At 39.1% G+C, this 18,642-nt stretch overlaps 1 protein-coding gene across 1 annotated transcript in view; it reads right to left on the minus strand.

Moving 5' to 3' along the window:
• The window catches only part of LOC122661370 (DEAD-box ATP-dependent RNA helicase 16), a 29,993-nt gene extending 21,251 nt beyond the window's left edge, over positions 1 to 8,742 (minus strand). The window contains exons 1-4 of the mRNA XM_043856747.1: positions 8,639 to 8,742; positions 8,181 to 8,309; positions 7,418 to 7,518; positions 4,623 to 4,737 (exon numbers count right to left, since the gene is read on the minus strand). Of these exons, the coding sequence (XP_043712682.1) occupies positions 4,623 to 4,737; positions 7,418 to 7,518; positions 8,181 to 8,309; positions 8,639 to 8,656 (363 nt within the window). The 5' untranslated portion in view covers positions 8,657 to 8,742. The remainder of the gene's footprint in view (positions 1 to 4,622; positions 4,738 to 7,417; positions 7,519 to 8,180; positions 8,310 to 8,638) is intronic.
• Between the last annotated feature and the right edge of the window lie 9,900 nt (positions 8,743 to 18,642).

The following is an 18,642-nucleotide window of genomic DNA, read 5'->3' on the forward strand; positions in this document are numbered from 1 at the left end:
AATCTGAAAATCTAGATTATGGATCTTAGATGCAGGCAGGCCCAATGATCAAATATGTGATCAGATCTGAGGTAACGGAAGCAACTGCATTGTTAAGGGAAGAAATCAGATCAATGGAAAGGGAGAGAAAAAAGATGAGATCTATCTGCTTGGGAGGAATAAGTGAGAAGAAGACAACAGAAAAAGAAGATACCAAGTTTGGGGATGCCAATCCCATATGCACTGCTCAACATCACCAAATCTCTTATAAAAAAAAATCATATTCTTTACTCAAATCATCTCTAATTGATGAAAATACATATACCTTCTAAAATTCCTAATTTGACTCCTAAAAAGACTCCTAATCATACTAACTCTCAATAAAGTAAATAAACTCAAAATATAACTCTATGTAGCTATTAAGTATTCTAATCTAACTCAAACTCTTAAATACTAATTCCGTGTACTAGCTTTCCCCATTTTTTAGTTTTTACGGGCTTATAAATTAGACCCATTACAATGAAACCCCCAAAAAATAAAAGGCCCAACCTATAATATAACTACCTAAAAGTTGGACGGCCACCAACACCTTACGGACCTCCCAAGCTTGCGCATAGGCCTCCATACAGGATTAATGATGTAACTGCATCAATTCCCCTGGTGTTAAGAAAACTCACCCTCAAATTTTGTAGAAAGGTCGGAATAAGAATACTTTAAAGGACGCTTGCAGTTCCTTGTTTGAAACTAACAAAATCCAAAATATGAAGCTTCAATGTTGCAATCATGTCTTAAAATATGTGGGAATAACAAATTTGTTCAAAACTATAATACTAAAACCAGAACTGAGAAAGCTTGAATGATCAATTGTGATCACCCAGGCACCTTTATTTATAATGCTGGAATATGAAATTAAGACTATTTTCAGAACGGAACTTTAATACCCTCCCCCACTTGGATATCTCATTACCTTGGCTACAAGAGCACTGATAGTGCTTTATACCTTTCCATAGCCTATCCAATGGCTACTCTTACCTTCATACGTTCTTGTTCATACCAAGTGATATCCACATTGAATCCTTTCCATAAACACTCATGTTCAATACTGAATCTAGAAATTCATTCACACAATTATGGACTTATTGATCAAACATATTCTTCTCAGGCCAAGATCACCAAATTGCTAGGGTTTGAAATATTGGTACCAGTCGACTAAATGAAACTTCGAAGTCTCCACCCACCCCTTCAACAGGACATACTAAATTCCTGTGACCAATAAGGACTTCTAGTTTGGAATTTTAATATATAAAAATAATTAGTTCCACAAGCACATCTTCAGAGATCTAACCCACTCAGAAATATCTTACATGGTGGGACATAAAGTACTTCACATGATGAGTCCTGGGTTTGCTTTCTGTAGAGAACCTAGGACCTGTAACTAGTAACTCTAGAGAGAAGAAAAGAGAGAAGAGAAGATGGAAATTGTAAAATACTTGAATTAATTAATTGAGAGGTAAACCCCTCTATTATAAATAGAGGAGTAATTACAAATAGATTAAACTAGGCGATGTGGGACTAAAACCCACATAGCCGACTGTACCTAATAACATAATAAATAAACTAACCCCAGAAGGACCAGAATACCCCCACGGTACTAATGCCCAACTTGAAATAAATGGAAAAAAACTAAGTTGCAGCAGAATCCAGCTTGAAATATGAATGCAGCTCCCAAATAAACCTTCAAGAACTTGAAAAAATAGATCTTCAAAACTTGAACAGACATGATCAGCAAACCGAGACTGGAATGTCTTCCAAAAAAGGCAGCTTTCAACGATCTTCAATAGCTATCCAGTGATGAATCTCAGATTGTCATAGTGACTTAGAATCTTGAAGTGAAATAACTAGAGCAGCAAGCAGCGAAAACAAACTAAATCAGACAGCGGGAAAAATACTGTATCAACCCAACTAAAAGTCCTCAAATAGGCAACAACCAAATATCTTCAATACTCTTCAATACTTCAATCTCCCCCTTACGGCAAACTCAACCCAATAACGAAGGATACCCAATGGCAATGGTGGAGAAAACTGATCTTCTATGTTTTGCACCAATGTTCCTGCAAGTTCTGTGTTCTGCAATGTCTGCAGGTGTATTGTACATAATCCCCCCCTCACGTGTAGTACACGTGGACATAATAGAGATGATGTAAGAAATAGGGCAAAAACGTAATATTCCAGAATTTTCCAAAGGTGCTATGATTAAGTAAAAAGGAAGGAATGGCAAAATTGTAATTTACCAGAAGTTTCCAAAGGTGTTATGGGTAATACCAAATGTATGGGATATGAAGGGAATTAGAATTATTGAAAGAAAACGGTGTTGGAAAAAAAGGATGGCATGGCTGTAATTTGGTGGAAATCCACTTTTAAATACAATCCAAGCCAAAGGGCAAACTGGTAATAAACCCGAATTTTTAAGGGTCAATTGGGTAGACAAATAGGGGAATGTATGAAAAAGTAATGGCAGTTCCGTAAATAACCAGAATTATGCAAGGGGCCCTTGGTAAATAAGAAAGTAATGGGTCATGTAGGGAATTAGATTTATTGGTTTGGGAATGGCAGAATTGCAAATAACACAAAGTTGAAAAAGGAATGGCATTCTGGTAAATATGGTGAATAGGATAGGATTCCTTTGAAAGAAACAAAGAAGACCGTAGGATGTAGGAGTAAATAATTTCAAAAAATAAGGGCAAAGCTGGAAACTCAAATAAGGTAATGATGGCACATGATGACATGAAAATTTGGAGAATGGCTTAAGTGAAATAAAGAGAGAAAGGAGGGGTAATATATGAAACCAGAATAAAAGAAAAGAAAGCCACTTACGTTAGGAAGGTTGTCTTCAACATTCAGTCACGAACAAACACCTAGTGGAAAGAAGAAACTCAGATCAAGAGAAAATCCACGACAGATCTTTGTTTGGCCTAAAATTTCAGTGGTAGAGTCGCACTCCCAGGCCCTATTAAACCCAGGTGGTAGTTCCTACAAACAGCAAGCTCCACTCAAATATTTAGAGCCTTGAAATCAGATCTGGCGGTAGAACAGGGAAGCAGGTCACTGTTTCGACTTAATCTTCAAAACAGAGGTTGGTTTGGGAGATGAAACCCTTGGATTAGGATCGCCTATGTGGGGTATTGCCCTCAATTAGAATCTCAGGCCAAAACCAAAGAGCAGCAACAGCAATAATTGAAGAACCAATGAACCATCCAAAATCAAACAAAAAAGGGTTTCAATAATAGAAAAGCTCCAACATTAATCGACTACAGCGTGAACCAGCCAGAAACCAAATTCGAAAAAAGGAGGCGATAACCAAAGGCGGAAATATTGTCTTCAACCTCTGAACTCAACGAAACACCATCAAGCAGAAAAAAATCATCAAAAGTCCAAGAAGGAGAGCATGATTGACTGTAGATCGATCAGCAAAAGTTCTTTGATCAAACCAAAAAAAAACTTGGTTCGATCAACAGAAATTAATAGCAGCCGAGGTATAGAAGCAAATCAGAGGCAGCGAGACCATGTCTCTCAAACAGAGGCAGCATACGATCGAGAACAACCCTCTTTCAATCACCAACATAAAAAACCCATACGAAACCCTAGTTCTTCTTCTTCTATGAACTAGGGTTTCCTTCTTCAAACGGGAAACCCAAAATGACTCTCAAAACGGCAATCTTGGAGGGAATCAGTCACTAGTTGCCTAGCTCTGATACCATGTAGAGAACCTAGGACCTGTAACTAGTAACTCTAGAGAGAAGAAAAGAGAGAAGAGAAGATGGAAATTGTAAAATACTTGAATTAATTAATTGAGAGGTAAACCCCTCTATTTATAATAGAGGAGTAATTACAAATAGATTAAACTAGGCGATGTGGGACTAAAACCCACATAGCCGACTATACCTAATAACATAATAAATAAACTAACCCCAAAAGGACCAGAATACCCCCACGTTATTCTGGATTACATATTCCAACACTTTCTTACACTAAGTGAATGGGGCCCCCTCGGCCATTAATAAGGCCCACATATTTTTGTAAGGGGATGGAGGAGCTTCTACAATAGAGATTTACATGTTGGCTTCAAACAGAGCAGAATTATTGTGATATTTATCTTGTTGTCAATTGTCATAATAGGTGTGAGAATTCTTTCTCTACTAACAGATTCCATAGAGGAGTCGTGGTCATATCATAATTATGTATTGGAAAGGCTTATAAAAGGGCCTTGACCATGGGGCCTCTTTAAGTAGCCTCCTCTCTTTGCCTTTATTCTTAGGGAGTGAGAGTAAGAGTGGGAGGTAATAGTGAAGCCAGAGTACACCACGGACATAGGCACACAGCTGAACAATTTCAATGGTTGTGTTTCTTGCTCGAGGTTGCTTTGTTTATTTATTTTACTGCTTAATGCTTTAGGTGGTGGCCAAATTAAACAAGAACAAGATAACTTTGATTACTCAGATCACCTTTTTTTTTTTGATAAGTAGGCCTCAAGAAGAGTTGAACTCATTAACTCTTAATTTTGAGGTGTTGGTTCTTGCCAACTTAGCTACCCCTTTGGATTTTTCAGATCAATTTTCCCTAGTTAAGTGGGCAGAAAATCTTACCCAAAATTGCTGAACATTTTTAGGGATAATCTCATCCTTAGTATCTCCAACTTCTGGCAGAGTCAAAATGAACGGATTGTGTAGAACAAGCTTCTTTAACTTCTCAACATCAGCACTGCCATTCAAGGAAGAGACAAAAATTTGGCATAGATGAACCTTCATAAGCACTGGAAGAAGGAAATACAAATAATAATTTTGCAAGATGCTCTCATGAATATATGTGAAGCCTAATGTTACAGTTTCTCACTTCCCCCCCCCCCCCTGTTTCAGACCAAGTAAATATATCGAACAGGCAAAGAAGGTCTTTAGAGCATAGGAGTTATCAATATGATTGAAATCTATTAAACCTATTTACACTGCTTTTGTGTTATGAATTAACCAATTCAGGTTTTCAAATTCCCCCTCCCCCCATGAGGGGAGAGGGGTCGAAGGAATATTTATTATTAATTACAGAGTGAGAGAGAGCATAACGCCCGAACTGCTATAAATCTGAACGTATTAGTAAAGCTTCATCAGCACATAATGGGGATCAGCTGTACAGGAGCTACAAGATGGAATCATTTTCATTAGGGAAAATTACATCCCCCTCCCATGTGTTTTCAATAATTACACCCCTCTCATACAGTTTATCTTGTGTTACAAACAGCCCCAGTCCGTTAGTGCGTCTCCGATAAGTGGTGACGTTAGTAAGGGGTAATTTATTTAATGCCCAAATACCCTTCTCTTCTTCCTCCTGCAACCCCACCCGCCCCCATCCCTGCGACTGCAAACACTTCCCCTACCCGTCCCTCCTTGTTGAGAAAGCCAGACGGGTTCGAACTGTGGACTTTCAATGGAGACGACTTCCATCGCAGGCGATGACATTCTTTGGAACTATGTGTACACTGCAGCGGCATACAGTGACTTGGAGAAGTTGCAGAGGTTGGTGATGCGCAAAGGATGTTCAATGTGTGAGCCAGATGCGCAAAGGATGTTCAGTAATTGACATGGGAGGAGTCGCTGGGGATATGTTATTGGCAGCCTCATCACTTGAGCTCCATTGTATGGTTGAAGAGAAACATCCTTTGAAGTTTCTTTGTGGTGGACGAATCATTTGGTTATCTTCCACGAACAACCCAAAAAGAAACAAAAAAAGAAGAAGGAAAAAATAGAAAGGTGGGAATGTCAAAGATGAAGCAGAAACGCCATTAAAGTTCAAACTTCAAACTTCAAACTTCAACGTGTTAGCACTCAAACTTGAACCCATGTCTTCATGCTGGCAGTGCGAATTTTTATCATCACACGCCTGTGACGGCTCATGGAGTATAAATCAATCTAGCAAGCCTACAACTACTTCCTGAATATAGAGCTCCGATCATATCAGTAGCTCTTAGTAGTTTCCTCTTTCTTGCAGCTAGCTCTTTCAAACCTATTGATGGGTTTCTAATACCCTCTCAAAACTGAGTTTAAAAACCAGAACCGCTGTGAAGGGACCAGATTCAAGAGATATATTGGACGATCAGAAACTCAGATTGAAGTGAAAACTTGGTCGAAGGTCTGATTTGTAGAGGGGAACAACTCCTCAAAAATATAAGCTGATCTGATGGTCTGATCTGTAAGTTATAAAGATATCCTATTAGGGATAGGATTCTTTAAAACAGAAATCCAGATTTGAATACCGATAACAGGTCTTAATAGACTCAAAAAAGTTATCAATAGTGCATCAAAACACCAACAAAGTGGGTTTCTGTTTGTTGAGTCTGGAAGAATTGTGGAGCCTGCTGATTGCTGAGAATAGTTGGAACATGGTATACAGGACAACTTATGTGGAGGGATTCCATGGTATAAAGATCAGCCAACAACAGAGCATGGTTTGGAGACCGGCCACTGTAAGGTATTCATGGAATCAGAGGATGTGGGCAGGACTCTTGACCTCTCTGTTCTTGGATCATATGAAGAACCATACAGGAGGCTGGCCAACACGTTCGGCATAGAAAGGTCAAAAATGCTGAGCCATGTGCTCTACAGGGATGCCACAGGTGGGGTTAAAAACACACCGGAGATGAACCATTCAGGTGAGCCTTCCTCCTTTTCTGATTGCCATTTGCCCTAAAAGCTCAAAGAGGCAGGATCTGGATTTTGTTAAATGGCCTATGTTCTTTGAGAGTCTGACATGGTTATTTTGCTTGTGCATTGCAGCGAGTTTATGAAAACTGCAAGAAGGCTCCAATTCTAATAGATTCAAGCAGCAACACCAAATGTGGTATGCATGAGTGGAGCGGGGAGATGGGTTGTGCCAGCGGCAGGGGTCTCCACCAATCCTCACCAAGAGAGATCAGAGAAGGGAATATGGGGATTGATTGGCCAAGAAAGAGAGAGCATGAGTGGGGGTGGGAAGATGGGCTGTCCCGGCAGCATGACTGGGGGCAGGGAGATGGGTTGCGCCGGCAGCAAGGATGGGGGCGGAGTTGCAGGAAAGGGGGTGGGGACGGGGCTGCAGGGTAAGGGTTGAGGAGAGCGAATTGAGGAAGATAATGCAGGGAAAGGGTTAAGGGTAAAACAGTCTTTTCCAAACTATAACTAACACCAGGCTAACACCGTCAGCCAGAGGGGGTACGAGTGTAATTGTTGAAACACGGGAGGAAGTTGTAATTAGGGCAAATTACAGGGGAGGGGTGTAATTTTCCCTTTTTATTAATACAATATACAGTTATACACAGAACCCCAAGATGACACAAACTGCTGGGAGTTGTCAAGTAATAGCACAATTAGTAAGCTTAATTACAGACACTCGAAAAGAAATGTACACAACAAACCTTGAGGTTGCAGACATAAGAAGTGATTGACAACGTCGAGGGATATAAGGAGTAAGTGCTTTTAGATCATCTTCGTAGCCATATGACAAAAGAAGGTCGGCCTGGAAACATATCAATGTTTTCTTAGTCCAATAAAGGAAAATAAGTGACCAGAATTCTAAGGTAAGGGAAAATACCCACAGGAACTGTGAATGCAACAAGGTTAAATATTCAGACAGGACAAAGCAAATAAATCTCACAGAATGATGATTAATTTATTCATAATAAACAATTAAAAGCTTATGCAAGTCAGATCCTTGCATGCATGCTGAATTAGTCATACAATGAGACAAAACATTTTTCAATCAGAAAGCACATGATAAAAATGTATTAATAAGATCCAATATTTTCGCATCTTCAAACTTATGCTAGGGTATACCCTGGAAACAATGCACTACACTATGACCCAGGTATGGTGACAAGTGAGTAGCCAGACCCATTTAGTTGGGATAAAGCTTTATTTTAGTTAGTAGAGCTGTGAATGCAATAATTGTTTACATGTACAACTAAGCATCATCTGCCCTTTGGTGATCTAACTTCCATACCACTCATTTAGAATTTTATAACAATAAATATATGAAAAGAAACTCCGGTAGCATAATGGTTCCCATTGCAATAAATACTTCTCCAATGGGAGTAGTATTTTGATGCAGGTTCAGCTTAAAGTTCCAATCACGAAATATATGGGAGAGAGAGAGAGAGAGAGGTTTTCAAAAATCCGTACCTCGTCCAGAACAAGGATCGAAAGTGAATCCTGAAGGGACTTTGCTTGAAGAACGTCTCCTGACATACATGTTGAAATGCAAGCTGGTGTGGAGACCAGAACATCAGGTGGCCCAGACAATGCAGCACGCTAGGAGCAAGAACACAATAAACATAGACCATGTTATGCCCCAAGATAATTTTGCAGCACCTATTCCCAACACCACTAACTCTAAAAGTTGAATAGGCACAGACATGGTTTGAGGAATCGGGATCGAATCGGCGGAATCGGCCAATTTGGATCGGAATTGGCTGAGACCAATCCTGATTCCGGCTGATTCAGATCGGGGTTTCTAGGGCATTTTTGCCAATTCCTGCCATTTCTTAGCCGATTCCTGCCAATTTGGATCAGAATCTGCGGCGACCAATTCCGGTGCTGATTCCAATTTCTAAAACACTGGGCACAGAAAATCCACCTACCAAGTCAGAAACGGGCATGCTGCTTGTTAATTGCACAACTTTCAGTTGAACTCTACAGGGCTCAATGAGAGATAGTACCTCAGAATAAACCTTAAAAAAAAAAAAATAAATAAAGATAAGAAGTCCGAAGCTGGCAAATAATTACACGATGGAGTTTTTGGATGGTTCTTCAGAAACCAACATTTAGCACTAGGTATAACATGCCTGTTGGCACTTTAATGGGTGCCCTGGTCTCGTACAAGTTTGACATCCATCTAGACAACTTTAATTGGTGCTCTGGTCTCTTACAAGTCTGGCTTCCATCTAGACAACTTTGATAGTTGTCTTGGTCTCTTACAAGTCTAGCTTCGACTGGCCCTGGTGAAGCCCTTGGAATGTCAAAAGTTCAAAGCAATCCATTATACAAAGCGGCAGCCACCTGAAGATTATTACCGTATCTTGAACTGGACTCAACGCTTGCAGGGCATTACTAGCAACAACATCAGGTGGAGGGTTCATTGGTGGCCAGTAGAGCGTCCGATCCTATAAAGTCCGGGTAACTGATGGGACTGACTCACACCAGTTTCTACGTGCCTACTTGTGTGCTTTGGCAATTTGGTGTACCCCATTGCAATCCGGAAGATGTCATAATCATCCATTCTGAGAGGATGATAGAGCAACTGGCGCAAACTTTTTATAGAACAATCTAGTTGTTAAAAGAGGGCAGGGGCAATGCTTAGAGTTTACTCCTTGTAATCCAGTATTCATTTCTTTTTGAACTTGAATGAAGATACTTTTATTTACCCAAAAAGAAAGAAAAAAAAAAGGAACGAAGATACTTTTCAAATTTCCCAAAAATCTGTAATACAAAATAGTCCACCCATCAGTTTCCTTAATCGCAGCCTTGTTTGTTTACTCACCGAAACCCTCATCCATAATTTTTCTGTGATCTGTTTCCCTCTTCAAAGACCATAGCCTATCAACGATCATTATCATTGGATTGTGATTCTCATGTTGGTAGGGTTCAAGGTGCATTTGAGTCGGTTTTGAGAGTTATGTCAAAAATCTTAAAAGGAATTAGAAAATATCAATCAAGATTTATATATTATGTTAGTAAAGTCTGTTTGTATCAATCAAGACTTGTATACTATGTTGGTAAAATCAGTTTTTACCAGCATACATACATTTAATAGTTGTAACAATTTTTTTATGATAGCCAATATGTTTCTTTGAGGATATACCATTGCAGACTCTTCGATCAAAACCATATGTGATATCCAATTGGTTGCTATACACTAACTCATTAGTGGAGGGTTGTAGGGTTGGATTGATGAATGCGGATCATGGTTTGAGGTATCGGATCGGATCGGCCGATTTTGGCCTGATTAGATCGGTATCGGCCGAGACCGATTCCGATACCGATCCAATCCGATCCAGCTATACGGATAGGGGTAAAAGTGTAAAAAAGTTAGTTTTTTTTAAAAAAAATAAGAAAACAGGGATAAAAGTGTCATATTTGTCCGAGTTTGGGCGACCCCGATCCATATCGGCCAATTCGATCCAGCCGATACCAAGATCACTAACCATGATGCGGATTGAACTGACGACCGTAGCTCCTATATTCTTCGCTTGAAGTGAGTTAAATTGGCGCTGCGACATCCACCTACCCTCAGTCCCTCACATTTCGTCGACACCAATGTAGACCGTTATCGATACCAATATGGCTGATATGGGCCAATACAGACTGATAAATCTGTATTGATACCGGTATGGCCGTATGGACTGGAGATATGTATCGGTTCGATATGGCCAAAACGAATCGATCCAATACAATATGATATGAATCGATACAAACAGATACCGATATTGTTATGAACCACTATGACAAAACCATTCAATATAACCGATATGAACCGATATTGATATTGATATCAATTTTAATACAATTTTGATACATACCGGTCCGATATTGATACCTAAAACCATGGTTTTGCCCTAAAAAATACCGATACCATACTTTTTTCACATTTTTACCCTTTATTTGTACCGTATCAGTGACTTGTATCAATGATACTGAAAAGCCGATACCAAATGGATACCTAAAACTATGTCCACAATACTCCCTTTCCCTCTCCCCATAGAATTAGTCAAATATTAGCATTGTTTATGGGAATGTTAAAATAAGGGCAGGAGGAGATCTAGAACGAAGGCCAATGGGAGCGCACGAGGCATATACATGAATAATTTTTTTTTTTTTTTTTACAAGGTGAGGTGGTATGGTAATTTTACACGCTCTTATGTCTAAGTGTATTTATATAAAAGGGTATTCGAGGATGGGTGCATCACTAATTTGTGGGTATGCACCAATGGAGAGCGTGGGACAGGAGGGGCAAGGGGTCTTTTTCGAAAAAAATTGGCTTCAACCATGTTCCTACTGCCCTCAATCTTAGGTGTAAACTTGAAATATTCCCTTTCCCCTTGGGTTTTGGTATTTTCCAAAATACCCTTTTGAATTCCAAATCGGCGCCAACAATTGGGGCAGTGGGAACATGGTTGCTGCCCGGCAATTTTTGACTGAACACCGCGCAGCAAAAAAAAAAAACAAAAAGGAAATGGTCGTCCATTGGAACTGGCATCCATGAGACAAATCTCTTGGCAGCTAATCCTTGACTCCATATCAGTATTCAAGCTATTTCCCATGGAATCAAATTTGGTGGCTGGGTAGTACCAAATATCCCTTCCGTGCCCACACATTAATTCAATGATTATCATATTAAATAGTTCTACTAATTGAATAGATTAAGTAGTAATTAATTTGATTTATTGATACTACCAATGAAGGATACAAGAAATTAACAAAAATTAATCTTATAAATCAAAATGGAAGAATGGGTACAACCACCCTTCAACTACTAAGAAACCTTCTTGTTTGTTTTTCTTGTGATTCAGATTGCTAGAAGATTTTTCCTACTAAGAAAGTGGTTTGTTATGATTTTTCTAAATCATGGTTGTCAAAACATGGCCTGCTAGCTTCTCCTCCTTTCTCTAGCTAGAAAAACCTTGGCCAAGCATATATTGTTATTACTGTTCCAAGCTCTATGCTTACAAATGTCTGGGAGAGCCTTCGTTTTGATATTCTTCTTCTGGGCTTTGCTTACCATCATCACCCCAACTCTTATTATCTTATCTGCATCTGCAAAGCCTGGTTTGGATCCCAAAGGTATGGATAATAAACAGAGAGAATTAGTTTCTGTTGCTGTAAGAAGTCACTGACGAACATGGAATTTCTTGTTTTTCAGGTGAAAAAAATGGTAGAACGAGGCCAATGAGAATGATGGGGTATGAATATGGAGAACAGTCAGGAATAGAATTCCAAGCTCCGGCGCCAGCACCGGCAATAGCGCGTACCAGCTCCGGCGATAGGATACAAGTACCTAATTTGAAGTCTGAACACTTGAACAGTCTTTTACGGGATTAAAAGAGAGGGGGGAAGCGATATTGGAGACTGGAGAGGCAAGACTGTAAATAATGTTTTAAAGATTGGAGTTGCTATTGGTACATGTAAAACATTTCTCTCTCTCTCTCTCAAGCCACACACAAAATTTGTTTGTGCTTAGGAAGCATAATTTGGAAGCAAATTCCATGGCCTCTTGGAACTTAGGGGGTTTAATTTTCACTATAATATTTTACGTTTAATCTCATAATGCTCTCGCTTCTATGCCTACTTATAATGATGCACAAAATCAAAATAGGTTGAAATATTCTTGTGAAATTATATGGGTTAATGCTCTTTAAGAAATCTTTAGCGAGACTTACTGTAAGTGATATTTTTTAGAGGCAAATACTATCACTAACCTACACTTAGCCTATATTTATTAAAACTACCCTACCTTAAACTTCTTTTCTTTTCTGATACTACCTTACTTTTAAACTTTTACATTTCCTTCTACCCTCATGTTTTTAAATACCCAGATTGCCCTTCCTGTTCACCTAATACTCTGTTAATCTATTTAACCTGCCTTTACCAAAAAACAAAAAATCTATTTAACCTACCATTTCATCTTCTATTATTTGCCTTTTTTTTATCATTAAAATAGTAAAAAAATGAAAGCACCCACCCACTTTTTTTCTCTCCCATTTTTTACTCCATTCAAATTTTTTTTTTTATGTTTTTTCTTCAATTTTTCTATTTAATTCATTTTTTATTCAACATTTCATTCTCATTGTTCTTCTTTGAATAGTTCATGGTTCCAAGTATCAATATCGTATCGCCGGTATCAGGCAATACGTATCGATGTTGCTAGTCATCGATACCAATACCGCGATGATGCAGTATCGGTAGCATGGTACAAACAGGAGGTAAATTGGTCAGAAAACTCATTTTAAGGAGATTCCAGGGTAATTTTGCCTGATACAGCCAATCCAGGCAGATATCGTATCGGTATAGTATCGGTTTTGCAAGTTACCGATACTCGTTCTAATACCGTGCACTAAAACCATGGAACTGATCGACTCTCTTCAAAAATAATAAAAAGTAAATTAAATAAAAACAGGAAAGAGAGAAGAAGTGGGGTGCTTTGAAGAGAGTCGACGCACGGTATTGGAACAGGTATCAATAACCTGCAAAACCGATACGATACCGATATGGTATCGACCTGGATCGGCTGCATCGGGCAAAATTATCCTTGAATCTCCTTTAAAAAATGAGCTTTTTGACCATTTTACCCCATGTCCATACCGTGCTACTGATATGATATCGGTCTGGATCGGTTGTATTGAGCAAAATTACCCCTGAATCTCCTTAAAAAATGAATTTTCCAACCATTTTACCCCTTGTCCGTATTGTGCTACCATGATATGGTATCGGCATGGTATCAGTATCGATGACTAGCAAAACCAATACGTACCGCCCGATACGATACCGATACTTAGAACCATGATCTGTTCAAATTTCGAAGAAGAACGATGAGGATGAAATGTTGAATAAAAAATTAATTAAATAGAAAAAATTGAAGGAAAAAACAAAAGGAATGGAATTAAAAGCGAAAGAGAGAGAAGTGGGTGGGTGCTTTCATTCTTTACTATTTTAATGACAAAAAAGGTCAAAAATAGAAGATGAATGGGAGGTTAAATAGAATAACAGGTTAGTAGGTGAAAAGGAAGGGCAATCTGGGTTTTTAAAAACATCAGGGTAGAAGGAGATGTAAAAGTTTAAAAGCACGGTAGCATTAGAAAAGAAGTTTAAGGTAGGGTAGTTTTAGTAAATATAGGATAAGTGTAGAGTAGTGATAGTAATTGCCCCTATTTTTTACCGGTTGGGTAGGAGAACAATCGAATGTTAGTTAGGTTGGGCTTTAGCCCAACACGTTTAATAAATGGGTCGGGTTGATTTTGGGTTTTAGTAGTTGGGCCTAGAATTGACATACCTAGGTTCAATGTGTTCCATTATCTAGTTTTACACTTTCCAATATTTTTTGAATTGATTTATCAAAAAAAAAAAAAAAAAAAAACAAAGGGAAAAGGAATGCCACCCAGTCATGTGTTGTAGCGTGTACCTATGCCCAAACACAATTAGGTGCAAAATGACTAGCACACCCCTACCTTTCCATGGGGGTGGGGTGGTCATTTTGTGCCCAGCTGTGTCTCAGCTTAGGTACATGCCACAACACACGACCGAGTTGCATTCTTTCTCCGAAAAAATATTGATCGAATTGCCATTATCTATTTTATTTAAGGATGTTCTTTGTGTTGCAGTTCAGGCTGTGCCCAACACATGGGAGTGGCATTTCCACCATTCAAGGGTGTGGGATGGTCATTTCGCCCACACCCCCATGTGTCTAGGTGCAACGTTTAGAACATTTTCATTCCGTTGACACTGGGTGTGGCCACTAGTCTTTCCCTTCCTGACAAACAACCAATAACCGCGAACGAACTATATGCTGGAGTGCCGACGCCCAAACAAGAGTCGAAAGGCCCGCTTCATCTGCTTGTGAAACTTATCCAGATCAAGTTTTCCGAGCGTTGTGCATCTTTGAATCGATCTAGTTTAGCTTTTCCCCACCTTCCTGAGAACATCCATTATTTATTTAAGAAAATTTACTAGTGCAAATTACAGTTTGACCATATTAAATAGGGTAAAGTACACGTACCCCCCTATAATGCACCCAATATTCCTTGTACCCCCCCTAAGCGGCTCAATATTCCACGTACCACCCCGGCTTTACAACCCAAATGCCAGATAGGTCCAATCCGTTAAATACCACAGTTAGATGCCAAAATTTTGACCATTTTACCCTTTGCTCCATTTTCTTAAATCTGAAAAGACTTAATTACCCTCACTTATTTGTTGCCCTAAACTAATTAAAAATGACCATTTTACCCTTTGTTTTATTTTTATAAATGAAAAGACCTAATTGCCCTCATTTATGTATTACCCTAACCTAATTTGAAAAGACTATTTTACCCCTAAATCCTTGTTCCTAAAAACCCCAAAATGCCCTCATCTTCCCCAAATCATCATCTTCTTTTACCCATCTTCTTTGCAAGGGGAATTAAAGGGAAGGGAAGGGAAATTTTTCAAACCTAGAAAAGAAACTTTTGTAAGCATTATCCCATGTGATTGTATAAACTATTTAAATTTCTTACCATATCTAGTAAAGACACATTTTACATGTAATATTTATTTTACGTTTTAAACCAAAGGGAAATGGATGCAAAGTAAAATGAAATTTAATAACCAACTATATATGGACTGATTTGGAGTTAGATATATTATCACATGGTGTCACATGGGGTGATGATTAAAAAAAATTCCTTTTTTAAGTATGAAAATTTCATTTTCTTTCCCTTTAATTCCCTTTGCAACCAAATGGAGCCAAAGGGAAATATGGTTCAAAAGGTTTTACATAAAACTCATCCGTCACATAATGTAACTGTACACAACACCACTACTCCATGGAGGGTAGCAATGACATTTTCTCAGTAGAAAAAAGATTAAAAATCACCAAAATATTGAAATTAAGTGAGGCAAAAACTAAAAGAAAGTAGACTTACTTGTCTACAACTTCCAAAACGGCACGAAATGAGCCGCTCACTTACAAAAAGTTGATGGCATTCCCAACTATCTTCTCCCTTGTAAATTTTTTCCTTTTCTTCATTCATCCAATATGAGATGCGTGTCCAATTCCTCCCCGCCATTGGATGGATAGTTGGAGTTGGAGTTGATTGCTATATTGATTCCGCAAGGGCGAGTGTCTCTCTGTAAATTCTAAAACGTGGGAAAAACTATGTTTCTTTGAATATGGGTTGTGTTGCTTTGCTTTGGGAAAAACCATTTTTCTTCAAACATGGGGTTTTAGAAGGGATCCACATCCTCTACTTCCGAAAGTCTTACTTCCATCCTACTTCCGTGAGCTTATGATGCGCCACTTGGCCTGACATGCATCCAACGGTTGAGATTCAAAAAATTCAAAATATTTTGAAAACCACATGAGATGGTTGTTTGAACCACCTTGAACTTCAAACCAAACTCACCTAACCGGTTCAGCTCATCAACCCAAACCCATTTCACTCAAACTAAACCCAAACCTCTCTCATCTAGAGTTTTAGAATCCCACGAAGACGCAGATATCGCCGGAGCAATCATCAATGACGGCGGTACCAAAGAGGATCATTCCAAATGGGTGTTTGAAGGAAAAACTTAGAAGAAATAAATCGGAGGAGATCCCTAAGACTGGGAGTGGGATCATCAAACAGGTTTTCAGAGGTAAGGTTCGAAGGTATAAACAGGGTTCTTCTTCCCGCCTCAACCCTCCGTTGAAGAAGAACCCTACTGCCGGAGTAGTTCTCGGGGAGACGACATGAAATCCAAACTCAACAGCACGAGATCCAAAGAAGCAGCACCTAAGCAACAAGGCCCAGATTAATAGATCTCGCTTAACCCAGCAGATGCATTACTCTTAAATCCAGAGCTCGAGATCACAGAGTTTCATTTGCATCCAACGAAGCGAAAAAGTTCTCTTTCCAAAAAAGTATTTAGCTGTGATGAACATCGAAGGAAGACTTAAAAAGGAAAAATCCAACGAAGCGAAAAAGTTCTCTTTCAATGCCTTGTGCATCACATTCCCTTAAACCAGCATTTAATTGTTGTTGTGTTTCGACCCTCAAATCTCATTCTTAATTTGTTGTCTACTTGAGCTTTTTTTCCATGATGGGAGAAAATCCTGAACTTTTTAACTTGGTTTGAATTTATTTGGCCATGTTATTGATCATTAAAGTTCAAAAGATTGAAGATTTGGCAATCCACTTGATTCATTCCATCATTTGTGTTTTGCCGGAACGGAAGAACAAGCTGCACTTATTTTTGTTCTATCTCTTGACCAGATGATGATGACATAAAAACGCAGGGATATCATTGAGAGACTTCTTAGATCTGGGATTTTTTCCCATTAAAAGATGTCGTCGTCTATCAGGATTTCGTTCTGTAGTGCCTTTTCCAGAAGTCTTGCTTCAATCCATTGAGAGCTTCTGTCTGTCTCTCGCTCTTTCTTTCTTTCTTATTTTGTCCTCTGTTCTACTGTGTGTGCACGAGAGAGTCCTTACTTTGTAACCAATCAAGCTCCTTTCTTGCGTTTTAAGGTAACCATATTTTTCCACAGCGAGGTGAGGCTGGAGAGAGGAAAGGAGTGAGAGAGGAAGGGGAAATCCGCAGTTAGAGATGAAGGGGTGGAATGGAGGGGTGAGGAAGAGAGAAGAGAGGACATTATTAGGATTGATTAGGGTGAAATTTGGGCTGCATATAGTTTTATGGCAGCATAAGTCTTAATTTCCTACCGGTGTATCCTTTTTGTCCATCCACTGCGAGGACGAGGCGTTCAGCTTAACCAAACCTACAGACGCCATGGCTGCCGCTGCCAACTGAATAGATCGACAAGAAGTTTGGATTTGGATTTCTCATAAAGTGAAATGGATTGGGTTAGGGTTTGGATTTTTGTTTTGGTTTGATGTGTTTGAGAACCCACCCAGTCCATCCACTGCGAGGACGAGGCATTCAGCTTAACCAAACCTGCAGACGCCATGGCTGCCACTACCAACTGAACAAATCGACAAGAAGTTTGGGTTTGGATTTCTCATAAGGTGAAATGGATTGGGTTAGGGTTTGGATTTTTGTTTTGGTTTGATGTGTTTGAGAACCAGTAGGGTGGGTTTGGTTTGGGGTTCAAGGTGGTTCAAACAACCATCTCATGTCTTTTTTAATCTCAACCGTTGGATGCATGTCAAGCCAGGTGGCGCATCATAAGCTCACGGAAGTAGGATGGAAGTAAGACTTTTGGAAGTAGAGGATGTGGATCCGTTTTAGAAGGCCCCAAACATTGGTGATTTTCAAAATGCATGCATGTTCGAAGTGGGACCCTTATTCTGATAATCTAATCAATTTTAGAGCAAACTATGAACTCGGAAGTTGAATTGCTGAGGATGAATTTGGCATGTTGGAAGTGGGACCCTTATTCTGATAATCTAATCAATTTTAGAGCAAACTACAATTCGAAAGTTGAGTCCGAGGGTGAATTTGGATGCGAAGTGTCAATGCACGCATAGCCTAGTTCGGGATCAGGCCTCTGCGTGTAGGCTCAAGGAGAATTAAACTGCTGATCTTTTATAATTGTAAAATATTGGAGATTATCAATTGTAGACATCACATTTTGTTTGGTGAATGAGGAACTTCACGTATGTGAGCGTACGTGAATGACTCACAGCTGTTCTGATGGAATCCAATTTGTGAGAATATTCTATCTGAATGGCTGTGAGTTAGCTGGAGTGGAGATATTCCTGATAATAATGAAATAGATATTTTAAATTACTCTCTCGAATCTCTCTTCTTAACTAGGACTGTTTTTCCTACCAAAAAATACGTGGACTGTTTTTTATTTTTTAAATGACCAAAATGCTATTTTGTGAGAATTAGGGCTGCAACAAGGTCGGGTTGGGCCGGGCTTTTTAAAACCCCAACCCAACCTTTAGTCCCC

This window comes from Telopea speciosissima, chromosome 5 (genome assembly GCF_018873765.1).
Source record: "Telopea speciosissima isolate NSW1024214 ecotype Mountain lineage chromosome 5, Tspe_v1, whole genome shotgun sequence".
Classification (NCBI taxonomy): domain Eukaryota; kingdom Viridiplantae; phylum Streptophyta; class Magnoliopsida; order Proteales; family Proteaceae; genus Telopea; species Telopea speciosissima.